This window comes from Amphiura filiformis, chromosome 1 (genome assembly GCF_039555335.1).
Source record: "Amphiura filiformis chromosome 1, Afil_fr2py, whole genome shotgun sequence".
Lineage (NCBI taxonomy): Eukaryota > Metazoa > Echinodermata > Ophiuroidea > Amphilepidida > Amphiuridae > Amphiura > Amphiura filiformis.
This window is the reverse complement of record NC_092628.1, coordinates 44,878,034-44,896,134: the sequence shown is the minus strand read 5'-3', so window position 1 is coordinate 44,896,134 and position 18,101 is coordinate 44,878,034. Positions and strand designations below refer to the sequence as shown.

The window sequence follows — 18,101 nt, the reverse complement described above, 5'->3', positions numbered from 1 at the left end:
CCTACGATAAATCTCCCAATAAAGCGGACTTAGTCACCGGCCAGTTCCAACAAATGCCATACGGTTTGAATAGAAACTTAGAAACTTGCTTGACAAAACTTTGAAATTCTTTTGATATGGTAATCTACAGAAGATCTTATCTGATAACACAAAGGCCTACATGATTCTGCTATACTATGTTAAATTTTATAAGAAGGATTCAATTATTATAATTCTTCTTCACGAATGAAAAAGAAAATTGTCTGAATTAAAATTCTGCGGTAGCGGGTTCGAACCCGCAACCTCCGATTTCACAGTCGAGCGGTTACACTACTGTGCTATCAGTTCCGTCTTGATTTTGTTCATTATACTTATTAGCTCTTATTGATTACGGAATTAAGTGCATACACTTGAAATGCTATTACCGTACTTGTCTCTTTATAGGGTCTACTGAATCTCCAATCAATAACGAACCTTGCCTCTGACTATGCAGTTCCTATGCAAATGTTTATCAGTAAAAAAAATTCGGAAGTGGCAAAAATGTTTTAAATGGTCTATGATTATACTCACGGGGGGAAGGGCACTTAAGTGTAAATATAGTTAAGCACCACAGGATTTGAAAATATTTAGGAAGAAGGAGTCGGCAAATTTGTTTCATATAAAGTCTCTGACTACCTTTAGGTATACCAACATCAATGGTGGATATTAAAAATTCTAAGTGTTTCTAGATTATTTTTTACAAAGCCTTTGATTTAACGCCTCTGAAACCATCACAACGAAATCGATCGCCTGTGACTAATCCCTCTTATGGGAGCAAATTCTATCATAAGACAAACGGAAAATCAATTCTATCAAATTGCCTTCATATGAGCCCCAGACCTCCCACATAGGTAAATTTGCCCGTAAGTGTTTCAAATATATGACGTTCTACTTCCGATTTTGGTAATCCTTCCCACGAAGGCATTATTTTTGGCTATGTTATCCCATATGTCCCATAGTGCATTCATATTTCCTGCCCTTTCCTGCTCACAAGGCCGCATTTAGTCTATAAGCAATGGTCGCTTGACTGCAGCCTAAGAATTGAAAATGTCATGTCATAGAAATGTTACGTCACCGATGACCATCGTGTTGGGATTGAATGGTTTCCTGTTAGCAAAATGCATACATCACCCTGACCTTGTGTACTACAAAGGCCCCATTGTTATTTAGATAGATGGCTAGCTACACAACAACGCACTGCCAGGAAAAAAACTAAGCGTGAAATTCTATCTGTATTTTCAATGCAATGGTCACTGACCTCATTCAATGAACTAAATTAATAATGATATAAATAATAATAATAATACATGATAATAATAATACATTATATAAATTAATAAAAGTTGTAAAATAAAATATTAGAAATATTCATCTCATTCATTTAGGACTAGGCATATCAAACTTATTTCTCCACTGGAAATTATAAAATAACTAAACAGCCAATCGATCAGAACCCATCACTATTAGGTATATAATAACAAAGAACTAGTATTATAATAATAAAGGACGTTCCCTTGGGTTTGAACGGTTTGTAATCTACAGAATATATCCATGGCTAACTATGACCCACAATGTTAAAGGACATCAAGAATAGAGGTTATCCACTTTACTCATGCGTGACTTCTAACAAAAGGCACTGATTCCGTTGTATTCCTCATTCAAACTAATTCAATGCACGACTCGGAGTTACCTGCATGACTTTGGCGGGCTATTTTGAAATAGTCATGGTTGCACATGCAGGTACTTCTTTTGAAAGTCCTAAACAAGGTATAGGAGTCGCTGGTAGGAGATGCAGCTTATAGAACACGGATAACCTCTATATGACTAAGTGATTGTTGGGCTCACTATCGACGATCATCGAATAATGTCAGATGACCCTGGGTGACCTTGGATGACCCCAAAATGACCTAAACTTATAACTCTAAATGTTGAATGTATCCACCATGTTTCATGCCCATATATGAGTTTTTACTAATTTGACCTCAGATGACCCGTGGTGACCTTGGATGACCCCAAAATGACCTTCAAAAATGTTGCTTTAAATGTTGACTGTACCTACCAAGTTTCATGCCCATACGACACATTTTAGTAATTTGACCTCGGATGACCCCTGGGAGGGGACCCCGGGTCAGATGACTTAACGAACATAAACATCATCTTGCCAGGACAGAACTACACCCACCCACCGAGTTTGAGCCCCGTGCGACCTAGTTTCATGCCCATATGACAGTTTTTAGTCATTTGACCTCAGATGACCCCTGGCAGGGGGGGCCCGGGTCGGATGACTTAACGAACATAAACATCTTCTTGCCAGGACAGAACTTCACCCACCCACCGAAGTTTGAGCCCGCACGACCACGACGGCCTCACATTAGCAGTCACAGACAAAACCTAAATCTACAGAATATATCCATTACTCGTCGATACTCGAAAGAGCTCAAAATAAATAACTTAGAAAATTTTCTTGATGTCCTTTAACATGTTTCCATAGTTAGCCATGGTTAGCCATGGAGATCTATTCTGTAGAACTGACCGGTGACTAAGTCCGCTTTATTGGGACGTCTATCGACCATCAACGAGTAATGACAAAGGGTCACCTAAGCTCACTTACGTAAAAGCAGAACCAGGAGTAGGGGCTCCACCGGCTGCACCCGTCCAGACAAAACCAGGATCATCAGCAGCATGCCATACATATGTACCATCTGTCATGTCACTTAAACCTATCCAATAGTTTATATTTCCAGCTTCAAAATCCAGGTAATGCACAAGGAATTGCTGTAAAGAGAAATCCAATCAAACCAAATTACCAGAGTGTAAGTTTACATAAACATGGAGAGGCAATAGATTACATATCGCATTGTTCCTTTGATGCCGATTTGATTTGCCAACAGGTTATTCATAAAAGTTGTACCATTGTTTCGAACAAAAGTATTTGGCCATTAAATTAGTAACTGACCTGACAGCATATTACCATATTGACGTTGAGTATAGTCCCACCCCGCTTTTTGGGTGAACATTTTCAAAATTGGGGGTGGGACTATACTCGAATTTCAACAATTTTTTTTTTTTTTTTTTTTAAGTTATTTATTTTTTCGGCTTTGAAGTGTCCCTGGACCTAAACCTAAATGCTAAAAGAAAAAAATATTGTATGCCTTGTGTTTTGAATAAATTTGTACTCATGTCATACTCAATTAATGATTTCAAAATGCATACAAATTCTCGCTATTCGCATAATAAGGGCGCCGCCAGCAGTTTGCGATGTAATCGTGATGTATCATGGGAAAAGGTCGACATCCAAGTCCGCGCAATACGAATATTACCATGCTATTACATAGGAACACGTGACAATATTTTTTAGTTTGTCAAAATAAAGGTGTTACACACGAATCGATACTCAATAATACTTAATAATGTGATTTGAAATGTGCACAATTAATTTTTTCTCTATCGATTTGCGTGTAATACCGTTATATTGACAAACTAAAAAATATTGTCACGTGTTCATATGTAATAGCATGGTAATATTCGTATTGCGCGGACTTGGATGTCGACCTTTTCCCATGATACATCACGATTTCCCCATGATACATCACGATTACATCGCAAACCGCTGGCGGCGCCCTTATTTTCGAAAATTTGCGGGTGGGACTTAACTCAAAGGTGGGACTATACTCGCGTCAGTACGGTAATGCTTTACACAGCAGTTGAGTATCAATAAGTGACCACAACAAAATCATGTGTAAGTGCACCACTTGTGAAAGTAGTACCATTGTTATTATACAGCCCAGTGCTTGAGTTGCCTCAAGTTGGTCACACACAAACAAACCTATGTAATTCCAAGGTGGCGCCAACATGGTTTGTGCACATATTTGAATAAAATGAATGAACACGCTATGACCTACAATACAGCTCGATATGCCTAACGTATGAATACAAACACCCAATAATAAAGATGACTATAATTGTACAATTACGAGCGGTGTCGATCACACAACTTCATGAATATTGATTCCAACATTTTCCAAAATGTCAGTGCTCAAAGCGGACACAATAGATGAATAAGAGCTTCAGTCCATTGCCTGTGGTATTACCCATCGCCCTTCACGATAGATTCTGAACCAAAATAGGGGGTGCTTATACACGGCGGTGGGCAAGCATGTGATATTCTTCCAGAGGAAAGGTAACCTATCTATGATGCAACTATTATCTACCAAAACTGTTAGGAGAGATATAATGGGCACTTGGCTACCAACATTTAAAAGGATCTTTGTATCATGTTGCTATACTATACCTCACTTCAATGAAATCAATTTTTCTATGGTTACTAGTACTGACAGTCACCTCAAAGTCATTGAAATAACATTTTGTGGATATAATGAAGCCAACGTTACTACTAAACTTATACCCGGTGGCACCCTTGTTTCTGCAATTGGGGATGGGCTTATATCTGTGTATGGTTATGGTATCTATTATTACATCTACTAGTGCACCTGCAGCTGTGAGAGCCCTGATGCTGTGAGAGCACTGGCATGATAGCGATACTGTTTGACCCCAGATGACCTTTGACCTCGGATGACCTGGGGTGTAATTTTTTCATGCTGCCCTCATACCAAGGATTCCACCTATCAAGTTTTAAGCCCAATAGGGCAAAGTTTAAATTTAGCCCCTACATGACCTTTGACCTCGGCTGACCTCAATTTTGTTTGGCACATATATTCCCCTCATATCAAGGATTCCACCCACCAAGTTTGAGCCCGATAGGACAAAGTTTGAAATCCATGACCTTTGACCTTTAACCTCGGATGACCTCCATATAATGTTTTTCATGCTCCCCTCATACGAAGGTTTCGACCCACCAAGTTTGAGCCCGATCGGACAAAGTTTAAAATTTGACCCCTCCGCAATGACCTTTGACCTCGGTCGACCTTGATTTTATTTCGGGCATATATTCGCCTCAGATCAAGGATGCCACCCACCAAGTTTGGGCCCGATCGGACAAAGTTTCAAATTTTGACCTTTGACCTTGACCTCCGATGACCTTGAAAACTACCCGGTAAACAGCGCACGCCCGGTACCCATATATGTCTGAAATATCGGAACCATGCGTCGAAGCGCGGCGAAACGCATAGCCGGACAGACACACAGACAGACACACATCTAACGGCTATTATTTTAGTAGTACTAGTTCACCCGTTGCTGTGAGAGTAACTGATGGCAATGCTATTTGACCCCTGATGACTTTTTGACGTTCTCCTCATCTCGAGGATTCTTTCTACCACTTTTAAGCCCGACCGGACAAAGTTTGAAATTTGAACCCTCCGTGATGACCTTTGACCTCGGTTGACCTCTGATTTTATTTCGCGCATATACTCCCCTGGTATCAAGGATTCCACCCACCAAGTTTGCGCCCGATTGGACAAAGTTTGAAATTTGAACCCTCCGTAATGACCTTTGACCTCGGTTGATCTCGCATTTTATTTCGCATATATTCCCCTGGTATCAAGGATTCCACCCACCAAGTTTGAGCCCGATCGGACAAAGTTTGAAATTTGAACCCTCCGTAATGACCTTTGACCTCGGTTGACCTCGGATTTTATTTCGCGCATACATTCCCCTCATATCAAGGATTCCACCCACCAAGTTTGGGCCCGATCGGACAAAGTTTGAAATTTTGACCTTTGACCTTGACCTCCGGTGACCTTCAAAACCACCCGGTCAACATGCTTTTCCCGATACATATCCATATCCGAAATATCGGATCGATGCGTGGAAGCGGCGAAACGCATAGCCGGACAACCAGACAGACAGACAGACAGACAGACTTCGCTGGTTATTTTAGTATAGTAGATAGATAATACATTACCGAGTTGGAAAACTTTTCGTGATAAAAACTAGAATAGTGGTGATGCACTTACAAATTGCATTCTTGCAAAGCAAATCATACACCAAGTTACGATGCATATTCACCTCATGTTTTCAAATCTCAGCGATTGAAGTCTAAAAATGAGCAAAAACTATTATCCAGCGTCCAAAAAAATACTGTACGGTTACCAAGCTAGAATAAACATGGGAATATCAAAATGAATGAGGAGAGTGCATGGATGCCATGGGGTGTTGGTTGGTGGTAGCAAGGGGAAGCATTTGCCTCCTCTCCATATTCCCCCACTCCACTTTTAGCCTTAAAATCCCAAAATTACAAAAATGTCAACTATTTGCAGCAATCTGACACAAAATTTGTTGATTTTGCCCCCCTGAAATTCAGTTTTCCCCCATGCCCCCTCCCCCCCCAGACAATCCTGGAGCGGCCACTGATAAAAAATTCGGAGGGTGGTGATGCTTTTGCAAATTGCATCTATTTACGACCGCGAAGACGGGTGACCGCTAGTTTATTAAATTTATATTTGTAAAAGGATTGAAATTGTAAACGAAAATACAAACAAGCAATTCCCTACACAATTAGCAAAAAACCAAAATGATAAAAAGATGGAAAGTAATTAAGTGTACTGGGAAACAGTTTTCAGGCATTGCGAGGCCAGTGCAGGATTTTTTTTGGGGTGCTGAATTTCCAAATATTGACACTCTCCTCCCCCCTCCCCCCATGCAAAACATTGATTGCATGCAAAGAGTAAATTTTTCTCTATAATTTGGACTTTCTTGGACAATCTAATCCTGTTTTTACCCTGGGAAGTGAATTTTTCTGGACAGACTTTTTTTTGGACTGTACCACCCCCAGGTTCATACATGCAAACATGATTTTACAGGTAAATTGTTTAAGAACGATAATTAAAGTATTGTTTTGAGACCCAGCCATGTCTCTATTGGAGATAGCATTATTTTAATTTTGTTATTCTTTTCACAAAATAGCTGAAATACTGATCGAGGTAAACTGTAAGAAACCCCACTGGCTAAACTGGCAGATATACCATCCTTCATCTCAAGTTTGGTATCAACATCAATGCTTTTTTATGGTTGTGATGCCAAGTGTGCCAGCAAACCGCCTTAGTACAAGTCTGTGTACACTCTGTCTGTGTTTACTGTTTACCATCGAAATATGCACCTATGTCACTACCAAAACTGGTTAACCAAAGTTTAAATCATTTAAATCTACTCCAGTCTGAATAAATCTGCATTCGATGCACCTGTTACAATGCTAATTGGGTCTCTGTAACTTACCTGTTTTTCTGCCGAGTTGACCGTTGCAAGATGCCCTCCCTTAGCTACACAGTCATCTCCTGCATCACCCCAATCCATCGCGTGAGTTGTAACCTTAAGATAACAATGATTTTCAAACAGTATCCAATCGTTGCCATCATCTGGACAAAGAGCTGCATCATAAAGTTAAAATACCACTAGTTAGATCTGAGGTCCATTTCCCTAAACTTTACGAAGCTTCACAAGTTTTTACGAAGCTTCAATCGTTCAGTAACTTACGATGAGTCGTAAGTTCTATTTCACTTAACTTACTTACAAACGGTACCCTTCATAAGTAATAGGGATTTACTACAGAGACCTTTTGTAAAGTTACATCTAGTATTGGGTATCCGTAACTTTGCGAACGGTTACTTGAGTTATGAAGGGTTAAAAGTTTAGTGAAATGGACACCTGAGCAGTACATGAAATCAGTTGAATCGAGGGATTATATGTTAGTATCTGAAAGGCCGCTTTAAAATCACTGAAAAATACCACCAAGTTTGTTAGTTTTCTCTCATTATTTCAGTGCTTTCATGAAAGGTTACCCAAATATTAATGTGTTTGGCATCAATTTCCCAGTCAAGTAGTAGTGTGACTATTGAGTACCCAATGGGCTATTCCATTTAAAATCCACACTACCCCTGTGGAAGATTTAGCTAAAGTCTGAGTGCCACAGAGGGAGTATCAATTTTTAACAGAACAGATAATTGGGTAACTTCCATTTGAAATACTCACTCCAGTTGCGGAAGATATAGGTAAAGCCATATTACAGGTGGAGTATGGGTTTCAAAATGATTAACCCTGACCAATTACACTTGAAAAACATACTCCCCTTGTGGAAGATATTTCCAAAATCTTCCACAGGGGTAGTGTAGATTTCAAATGGAATAGCCCAATGTTCAGGTGCATAGCACACGGTCAAAATGATGCATACACCAGCAATATTTTTTTACTTTGCCCCAAAAAACAGCTGATCCTGATAGGCCAATTAACATGTGAATTACTTGGTCCCCCAAAAGGATTTTTTCAAAGACCACACTGGACTGTAAAGCCAGGATTTTGTTTGCGTTGGTGCAGGTTTTTAAAAAAGTCGACCCTTAAAATCTATCATGGAAAAGTTGCCCTTGCAAAAAATGAGTTTTGAAAAGTTGAAATAGAAAAAAAGGTTGCCGTCGAACGTTTCTAGTGATTCAATTTTATGACTAAAAATGGCTCTTATTTGTCATACTATGCCATATTTTTAGACTTTTTTGGTCAATAATATTTTTGAAAAGCTGGTATCCCATTTTTCTTTAAACAGTCAATGGAAAGGCTGGATCAAAATCTCAAAATTAAGAAGAAAATTACCAACAAAAAAAGACCAAATTTTGAAAAAATATTTTTCATGTTGTCACAAAAATAAATGAGGCCATAAACATGTGGTTTTTTTGTTGTGATTTCTCTACAAAAATTTTTAACCTAATCTGTGTTTATATTTAGATTCCATGACTCTTTCTTTTTCATATATGTATATCTTTTAAAAGCCTTCATCACAAAAGTAAGACTGGATGCACTATAGTATTGGTGTGTTCCAAAGGTACCCATCAACACTATCCTGCAGCTGTCTTCAACTTATGTCTTGATCTCCTTGATAAACACAGCCACCTCAATTGGGTACCATGTGATGAGCAACACAACCACCAAACAGATGACCTCACATTGACTGCCAATTAAAGCCCAGAAGATTGCTAGAAGTTGATCAACATAGTCAATGAATTCCTCCTATGGACGCGCACCATGAAAGCCAAACCATTCAAATGCAGATCGAATGCATTCCAAACACTATACAAAGATGAGAAGGACAAGAAACTCACTGTGCAGCATACGACCCTAAATTAACTATTGATGGAGGTGAGATTGCTAGCATCCACTCAGCCGATGAAATTTCTTAGCAACTTAATCTTTGAAGACTTGAAAGATGATGTCATCTGGCAATCCGTGAAAGACAGACTGGCAGGTATGCCAATTAAAACAACAGACAAGTGCCAATTAACTCAACAGTATCCTGAAGATGTGGATCTACAACAACGCAATCATATACCCAAACTGACATTGGAATTTACCATCTACAACTTCCCAATCTGGAGGGACACAGGGAAAATTTAGAAAACACCATATAGGAAAAATGCCAAAAATGGCTTGTGCCCCCCTCAATTGGGCCCGGTGCCCCCATCATAGTCGGTGCCACCCCAAATAGGATGACTCAAGCTAAGTCACTTGTTAGAGCACACTATACTACATAAGGTGAAAATAGGCTTTGAAGGTGACAGTACTGATGTTCTACAGATGAACTATTCCTCAATGACACTCTCCATAACTTTATACTAGTCCTGCCTGTTGCCTTATCACCACAGGTCGACCATTGCAATGACTGTGGCACCTGCTAGTGTAGCTTAAGCCTTGTCATTCATAGGCTTAAGTATAAGCTCTAATAAAATTTTTGTAAGTAGGCAAAGAGAAGAAAACACAGTTCAAGGAACTATTCCCAACCCACCTTCACAAAAGGAAATTACAATCGAGTCCTCATCATAAAAAGGGAGAAATAAGGCTCCGAAAAGTACCAGCGGTGATGATCTCTAATTAATAACTTCTCTCTGTTGAAAACTTCTGGGTTTTGTGAGAGCTATACACATATGTATGTCCAACACAATTATGATTTATAATGATGACAAAATTTACTTACATATTTGGCATATGTACTTTGATGTCACACTACATGTTTGGTCATTCCAGGTCAACAGGTAATCATTATCAGCATCTTGTCTCATCTCTACACATTGTTGTGTTGAACCAGAAGGTTGGCTAGGTTGAATTGGATTTGTATTTGGACCCCATGCCCTAAGACAAAAAATGTGAAAAAAGGGGGATGATACTACAGTAGAATTTTCATTCCATTCAACAAAAATCAAACTTGATCACAATCTTTACTGACATGATCTAAAACTAGTTCAAAAGAAAGAAAAGCTATATAACAAATCAGTGTCATGTAAATTGAAACACAAACTTATCTTATTCTTATTGATTCTTTGATTTTTTACCAAAAAATAACATTTTGGTTTAATTTAGGTTATTTATATTCTATGACTTTTAATGTGTCAGATTGTGTCCCATGCTTGATATTAAAAATAAAATTATTCACAATCGAGTAGAGAAACATAGTAAAATAAGCACAATTTCAGAGTCACAATTATAACCAAATCAGTGTGAATTGATGCACGCTAACTGCACCCGCATCCGTAACAGACCTGGAATGATACGTATTGGTAAATAATACAGGAAAGAGCTTTGCTACCAATCTCTTTTAGGTATTTTGTATTTTCATCTCAGCTTTGGGCCAGAGCCTATGAATTATGGTGACACAGAAGTCAAAGAGGAAGAGCGACTAATATTAAATGAGGATGAGTAATTTAATGATAATTCAAAAATACCGTCAAACATAGATAAGCGCTGAGCAGGTTATAATACAAATAAAAACATTACAAACCTACGGTAATAAAACGTCCCTGAACTAAGTTCATAGTAAAAGTACTGCGAGAACCAACATATGACCAGCCCACTTAATGAACAGTATGTATTCAACCTAATTAGCATGCACCTATGCACAATGTGCTATCAGATGCTCTCAATGTAAACTAGCGATACTGCATGCCACACGATAAACCAAGAACCAGTTCCTGATGACGTGACTTCATCCAGCAAATCTGATTGGTTGTTAAATCCCACGATCCCTTTCCTCTCAAATGACTTACGCGAATGCATAGCTAGGAGTTGGCGTTGTACCACGTGTTACAGTATTATCAACATCACCTTGAGTCCAATCAAATCCAGGTGTGCCGTCTGCCCATTCCCATTGGTTAGCAGTGGTGGCTGACTCTTTCAAACCAATCCAGTAACCTTGAGGGGCCGGGGGGACAGCAGCAGGGGCATCTTTAAGCCAAGTTACAAGAAAATCCTATAAACAAATAAAAACAAAATGCAAGCATTGGTGGTTTTATTTACCTAATGGAAACACTGAGGTTGGATACAGTCAATAAGAAATAAGAAATTCTTTAAGGCATGTTGGAGCCTTCAGGCCATATTTTTCCAGATTTGGTCATTTTGCTGAAATAATATAATTCATTTTTGCAGGGTAATACATTGATCAAATGGGAAATGAATTAAGGAAGTCACTGATCACATTTATTATATTTCCATATGTATTGTAGTTATTGACTTGCGACAAATAATAGGGCAAAACAAAAGTTTTTCACCATTTCCCCCTCCTAGGAAAAATCATGCACATGGGGGGGGGGGGTAAAACCCATTACAATGAACCTTGGGATCTCACATATTGAACCCATACCTCTCCCTGTGAGTGTGGGTTTTATTTTTCTCAATATATGAGCACAAACACCGCTAGCTTAGGCACCGCTCCGACTATAGCCTTAAGACAGAAATAAATTTACCAATTTATGCTTTAGGTGTCGATTGAATTTAATGTACAGGGATTAGGAATGTCAGTCTCATTCACGTCTCAAAGCTATGTACGTTGCCAGGGTTTACTTTAACGCACAAAACACGCGTATTTACGTGTTCAGGCACTTTTCTGACTCCTTCAAATCCATAGTCCCAAAGTCCAATGCGTACATAATCTTGAAAACGTACGCGTTCAGATATTGCAAGATTTGAATAGAGAAACACTCGATATTGTGCATTTATTCTCTGCTTTTGGCATTTAGGACCTACTCCCGATATGTAGGGCCCATCACATTTTGTCAGCATCGATCCATGTATGTTTTAGTGATTGCGAGTCTCTAAAATTGTATAGTGTCAGTGTGAAATCTTGCAAATTGGGGTTCGGGTCCTTTTTTTCTGTTTAAATGATGCACCAAAATATATGTCTTCAATTGGACTTTAATTTTGCAAAATTTTCCCTCTCAGGGGGGAACATCCCCCTCAGACACCCCCATGCGTAGTGGATAAACAAGTGACCATTTTCGCTTCTGCTTTCGACATTTGACAATTTAGGCCCTATGTTTAACTCAATTTATAGGTCTAATGGGGAAAACATGACAACGAAAGGCTTTATGGACCGTCATTTCACAATTTTAGGCTTTTCAACTGTTCAAACTTAAATTTTACACAGTAATAGTGCCAAAATGGTCCCCTAAATCGCTTCAATTAGGTCTAAAAATACCCCTTGGGCAATGTTTTTGACTCCTTCAGACGAAAAATTCACAATTGATAGGGTCAAAAAAATTTGAAAATACCCCTTCAGCAAAATGCTTAAAGAAAATCCTGTACGTTGCCATCACACTTATTAGAACACATGTACAGTTCTATGTCGCTAGTATGCTATAGTTAGCACCCTACATCAGGGTATATTCACCAACTATAGAGGTTATCCGTGTTCTATAAGCTGCATATCCTATCAGCGACTGCTATATCTTGTTTAGGACTTTCAAAAGAAGTATTTGCATGTTCAACCATGACTTTTTCAAAATAGCCTGCCAAAGTCATGCAGGTAACTCCGAGGTCGTGCATTGAATTGGTTTGAATGAGGAATACTACAGGAACCAGCGCCTTTTGTTAGAAGTCACACATGAGTGAAGTGGATAACCTCTATTACACCTTAGCAGGGTTGTAGATAGTAGTTTTCTGAATGAGTACAAACATGCCCTAACTTGATTTACCTACCTGTACTTCTTGTGAATATATCGTTGCCAAGTGTCCACCCCTAGCCACACAGTCACTTTCAGCATCAGCCCAGTTTTTGGTGTCTAAAACTTCATAGTAACATGCACCTTTCAATTTGCGCCAACCTTTTGGACATGTCCGGAAGTAGCCTAAGAAAGGATCACATCAATGTTGTCTGCTTTTAACAAAATATTATTTGGAATTCAGATCACTTACTTAGTTACACTCATTCATTCACCCACTTAAAATTCATTCTTCCTCCTTCTTTCTCATTTACTTACTCAGTCAAGTCTCTCCTATAGGGTACACCCTCAATTGAGCTTAATTAATATTCCTACATGCATTCCCATATGCAGGGGCATCTGCACCCCCAAAATTGCAAAAGGGTAAAAAAGTCTCCAAAAGTACCCCCCCCCCCCCAACAAAAAAGAAAACCTGCATACAAGCCTACCTACATACACTTACTCATTTACAGAATCACCCACTCTCTACCACATAAGCACTTACTAACTTTTCTACTTCTTTTAGTTACTAACTCTTATTTGTTTGTTTGTTCACTAATTCATTCAGTCCCTCTTGCTTCTTCAATCAGGGTTGGCGATTTTTTTTGATTTTTTTTTAATCAAAAAAATCGATTTATTTGATTTAAATCAGATTTTTTTTTTTAATCGATTTTTTTTTTTTTTTTATTCCAAGAACTGCTATACCCCATGATAAAGTCAAAAGAGACCAGTGGAATGCTAGACATATGCACAATCCTATCAGGTATTTACAAAACACATTTTTAGATGTGAAAATTTCAATGAAAAAATTTGGTTAAATCATGGGAAAAAACCTGCTGAATTCTGCACCTTGAAAATGATTTTTTAGCAATAGACAAAATGACATCATAGAGGTATTTAATTGTATCCAAAAGGTGTAGAAGCATTACAAATGAAGTAAAACAGTCAATTGAAGATAGAAATGAACTTAAATTGATCAAAAATTGTAAAAACTGAAAAAGTTGATTTAAATCAGTGATTTAAAAAAAAAATCATTTGATTTAAATCGTGATTTAAATCATGATTTAAATCAATTGATTTAAATCGCGCCAACCCTGTCTTCAATTATTTCATTCCCCCAATCATTCCATCTTCATTTACAAATTTACTTTTCCCTCCTCTTCCTAATAACATCTTCAGGCCTATAGCTGGAGGAGGGTTTGACAACAAGGGATACGAAAATGGAAAGAGAGAGGAAGAGGAAAAAAGGAGAAAACTATAGAGGAAAGCAAGTTTCATAGAGTAGAGACACAGCTCATTTTGCTCTGAGCTTGTTGTCTTGTTTGCTATTGAGTTATATTCAAACTTGCTTTCAGTTTTTGACTTGAATTTGTTTTTAAACTACATCATGTAGTTTTCGCTGGTTTTCGCTGTCCTCCCTCTGCGTACCATCTAGTCTGTATTTTACTTGTTTCCCCCACGTCAAGTGTACCTTGAACTTTTTCTTTCCACCAAGTGCTTATCAAATAGGCTGATTTGATCATAATACATCATGTATATTGCATAAAAATTGTTATCCTTAGTGTATACAGTGTGTACAAAGGCAATGCATCAAATTACCTAAGTTCTCAATTAATTTTTACAAACTCAATCACTCATAGAAACTCAATCACTCATGGAAAAATTGAGTTAGCTTGAAATTCCCTTGGACAAGGAACTCACTGCTAATTTGTCTCGTTGTAACCCGTACGAAACTCGGGAGCTGATCCTGGTTGCGATGGTTATTTGTGGAATGTCTAGGGTGTGCGCTCTTGAAGCAGCAAAGTCCCTGAATTGTTGTTTAATGGTTTGTGGAATGATGTGGGGCCGTAGTGGTCAGCGACAACCTGTAAAGTGTGCTGAGGCTTGTGGATCAACGTCTAGGCGTTGTGCCTGTGCGTAGCGCACTATAAATCACTGCGCTTTTTTTTTTTTTTTTTTTTTATCTAACCAGACATCAGCTTTTGAATACACTTGTTGCTCATCATTCAAAAACCAATGCTGCTGAGCGTACATTTAGAACAAGGTCTGCCACAAAATGTTTGCCTAAACTTTAATTTAAAACCATTAACCAATTCAAAAACATTCTTCAAAATTAACCATTTCAATGTAAATGGTAATTGCATGATTATCTGTTGTGTTTTAATACCTAATTTTTTCTATATTATGTATTTAAATTGTATGTAAATAGCTTTTTCTTATATATTTAAATTGTAATTTGTATGTTATTATATCTTAAAAGATATTTTGTATATGTAATTGCACCCATATTTTAAAAATCTGGGCCTTTTTGGAAAGCAGTGTTAAACAATGAATGTTGTAACCCTATATATAAAGAAAGCTTAAAAATGATAATAACAATACTGCTAGCACCGTACCAAGCCCAATTTGACAAACTCACGTTTGTGGGAAAAAACGGTAATGAATGTACAAACATACTTTTATTCTGTCCATATTTTCATGTCTGATTTTGTCTTTATCAGATTGTTTTCACCTTTGCTATTGTCTGCTTCAGTAGCACATCTATATGCTTGTTCCAAAAATGCAAACAACTGAATTTTGATGTGTTTTAGGGTGTTCTGGTTCAGTAAATTGCTGCTATGCCGGTTAACTGGCTTACGTGCAGCATTTAGTGTCAGGATGAAATTGATACTAAGTCACAGTAGAGTGATTTTGAATTGATTTAACTGGCTTAGGTCAGAGAAAGTACACTTCCCATAATGCATTTCTCCCATTTCAATTTTCTGCACTGATTTGCTATCTAGTGCAACATGGGTCGATAGTGACAAAAAGTACCTTAATGAACAGAGCACATCCAGATCGTGCAAAAAAATGTTTATTCTTGACTATCGACCCATGTTTGGCCAGTCTATTTTCAAAATAAACACAGGGAACCTGCACAATGTAATGGGAGTGCCATTGGATGAAACGAGGGGATGTATCATGTTGCAAAGGATTCTGGGAAGGGAAAGATATAATTTCTGAGTGTATAATTGAAGACTGAATTAATAAGACTTGATGTCCTGTCAACCAGACCAAAAATGCTGTACTACGCAGGCCAGCAACCAATCATGTCGCGCCTCTGCCCTGACGTCAGACGCAAACTAGTCTTTTTAATTCGGTCTTCAATTATATAGGTATAGAAGTTAGTGTTGGTGTTAAGAAATCACAATCTCTTAGACTGTCTGTAATTTTGCCTCCTTGGAAATTCTATGCAATAACTAACATGCTCTGTAACTAATTTATTTACTCTCTCTCCCTCTCATTCTGTGCCTGACTCTGTATGTCTCTCTCATTCTGTGTGTCCATCTGTCTGATCCGTCCATCCGTCTGTCCTTCCATCCATCCATCCATCTCTTACTCCCTCCCTTGCTTTCCCTTCCCCCTCTATCTTTATAGTAAGGGTATATGTGACGTGTCATGTCAAAAGGAGACACTTTTGGGCAGGTTATCAATTTTGAGGTTTTTACATATCTTAAATATAGAGATATTTTGCTCCACACCGCCATTTTCCCCAATGAAATCGGACATTCCTAAGCAAAGATATTGAGTTTGTATGTTATGATATTATAAAATGGGAAATTGAGATATCGGCCTTTCAAAATATTATTGACAATGTTGAGAGTAGGAATTAACTTGAAAAATGTCTCAAAAAAATACAAGATGCCAGTTATATTCTGGTCTGAAACTATCAGACAATATTTTTAACAATAATAACATCACAAATTCGCAACACACCCAAATTGTAAAAAAATCACCCGGACAGATTTTTTGGCTATTTCTCCATTACGATCCTGCCCAAAAGTGTCTCCTTTTGACATGACACGTCACATATGTGTAACATGGTTAAAATTGTTCTGCATGAATTGTATGACTTACCATCAGAGGGAATCACTGAGCCTGCAACAGACACAGCCTTGACATGATACATGGTTTGGAGATCGAGTCGCCACCACGCCACTTGTTCAAACCCATCAACAACTACAAAGGAAACCAAAACAATAAGAAATTGAAAGGTAAAGTAAATTTATCATGGGTTGCCATACCATTTCATTTAAATTTTCATGTGTTGTTAGACATTATGTCCCTGTTTTGATATAAAATTGGATCGATTGAGCCCATATTTATTGGGCCAGCTGTGAGTTTTACAATTTTGGATGAGACGTAGTCGAGTCCAATATTCTAAAACTCATAGCGAGACCAATAAATATTGGGCATAAAGCATCCAATTTTATCATTATTATGTGTTGGATCCAATATTTTCACACACTTGGATTCATCAAAACATAATAATGTCTAATCTTGTCCCGGCTATCTTTATTGTGAAACATTAAACATGCAAGCTCACACTTTGCATTTGGTACCAACCTCATCAATCATCTGCCCACTTAAGGGGGTACTACACCCCTGCCCAATTTTGGGCCTATTTTTGCATTTTCTCAAAAATTATAGCGCATTAGTGACAAGTAAGATATGTATATTATAGGGGCAAGGACTACAACTACTGCACTGAAAATTCAGCAACTCAAGTCAAGTAGTTATTGATTTATTGATCAAATATTGGTTTTCCCTCATTTTTGGCTGTACCTCCACAACTGTTGTCTGTGCTGAAATAAAATGCCCAGTGCAGTAGTTGTAGTCCTTGCCTCTATATTATACATATCTTACTTGTCACCAATGCGCTTTAATTTTTGAGAAAAATGCAAAAATAGGCCCAAAATTGGGCAGGGGTGTAATGCCCCATTAAATTATGATATATTTAGTTTATAGGATGTTTTCGGCTTACTCATACCTAACATCTGCAAGTTATATGCCTACTTACTATTACCATTAGTATGGAAATTATTATATACATGTACAATAAAAATGTATCAACTAAAATAATCACTGATATTCATGTTCATAGTATTAGTTACCATCATAATATTATTGTCATTTTATTAATAAGAACATTGTCAATGTTGCTTTACTATTATTGAAATGAGTATCATTTGTCTATTATAATGCATCTTTGTATCAATGATTGACATCTATATCTTATCATGTATTATTGATTGATTGATTGATTGATTGATTGATTGATTGATTGATCGATTGATTGACTGGTGGTTGATTGATTAATTGATTGATTGATTACTTGATTGGTTGACTGGTGCT

At 37.8% G+C, this 18,101-nt stretch overlaps 1 protein-coding gene across 2 annotated transcripts in view; it reads right to left on the bottom strand.

Annotated features, from left to right (window-relative positions):
• LOC140147545 (uncharacterized) overlaps positions 1–18,101 on the bottom strand; it is a 97,636-nt gene that overhangs the window by 46,279 nt on the left and 33,256 nt on the right. For both annotated transcript variants that reach the window (XM_072169331.1, XM_072169326.1), the window contains exons 6-11: positions 16,824–16,925; positions 12,925–13,073; positions 10,998–11,200; positions 9,932–10,086; positions 7,192–7,343; positions 2,630–2,793 (exon numbers count right to left, since the gene is read on the bottom strand). In XM_072169331.1, coding sequence (XP_072025432.1) covers positions 2,630–2,793; positions 7,192–7,343; positions 9,932–10,086; positions 10,998–11,200; positions 12,925–13,073; positions 16,824–16,925 — 925 coding nt within the window. The remainder of the gene's footprint in view (positions 1–2,629; positions 2,794–7,191; positions 7,344–9,931; positions 10,087–10,997; positions 11,201–12,924; positions 13,074–16,823; positions 16,926–18,101) is intronic.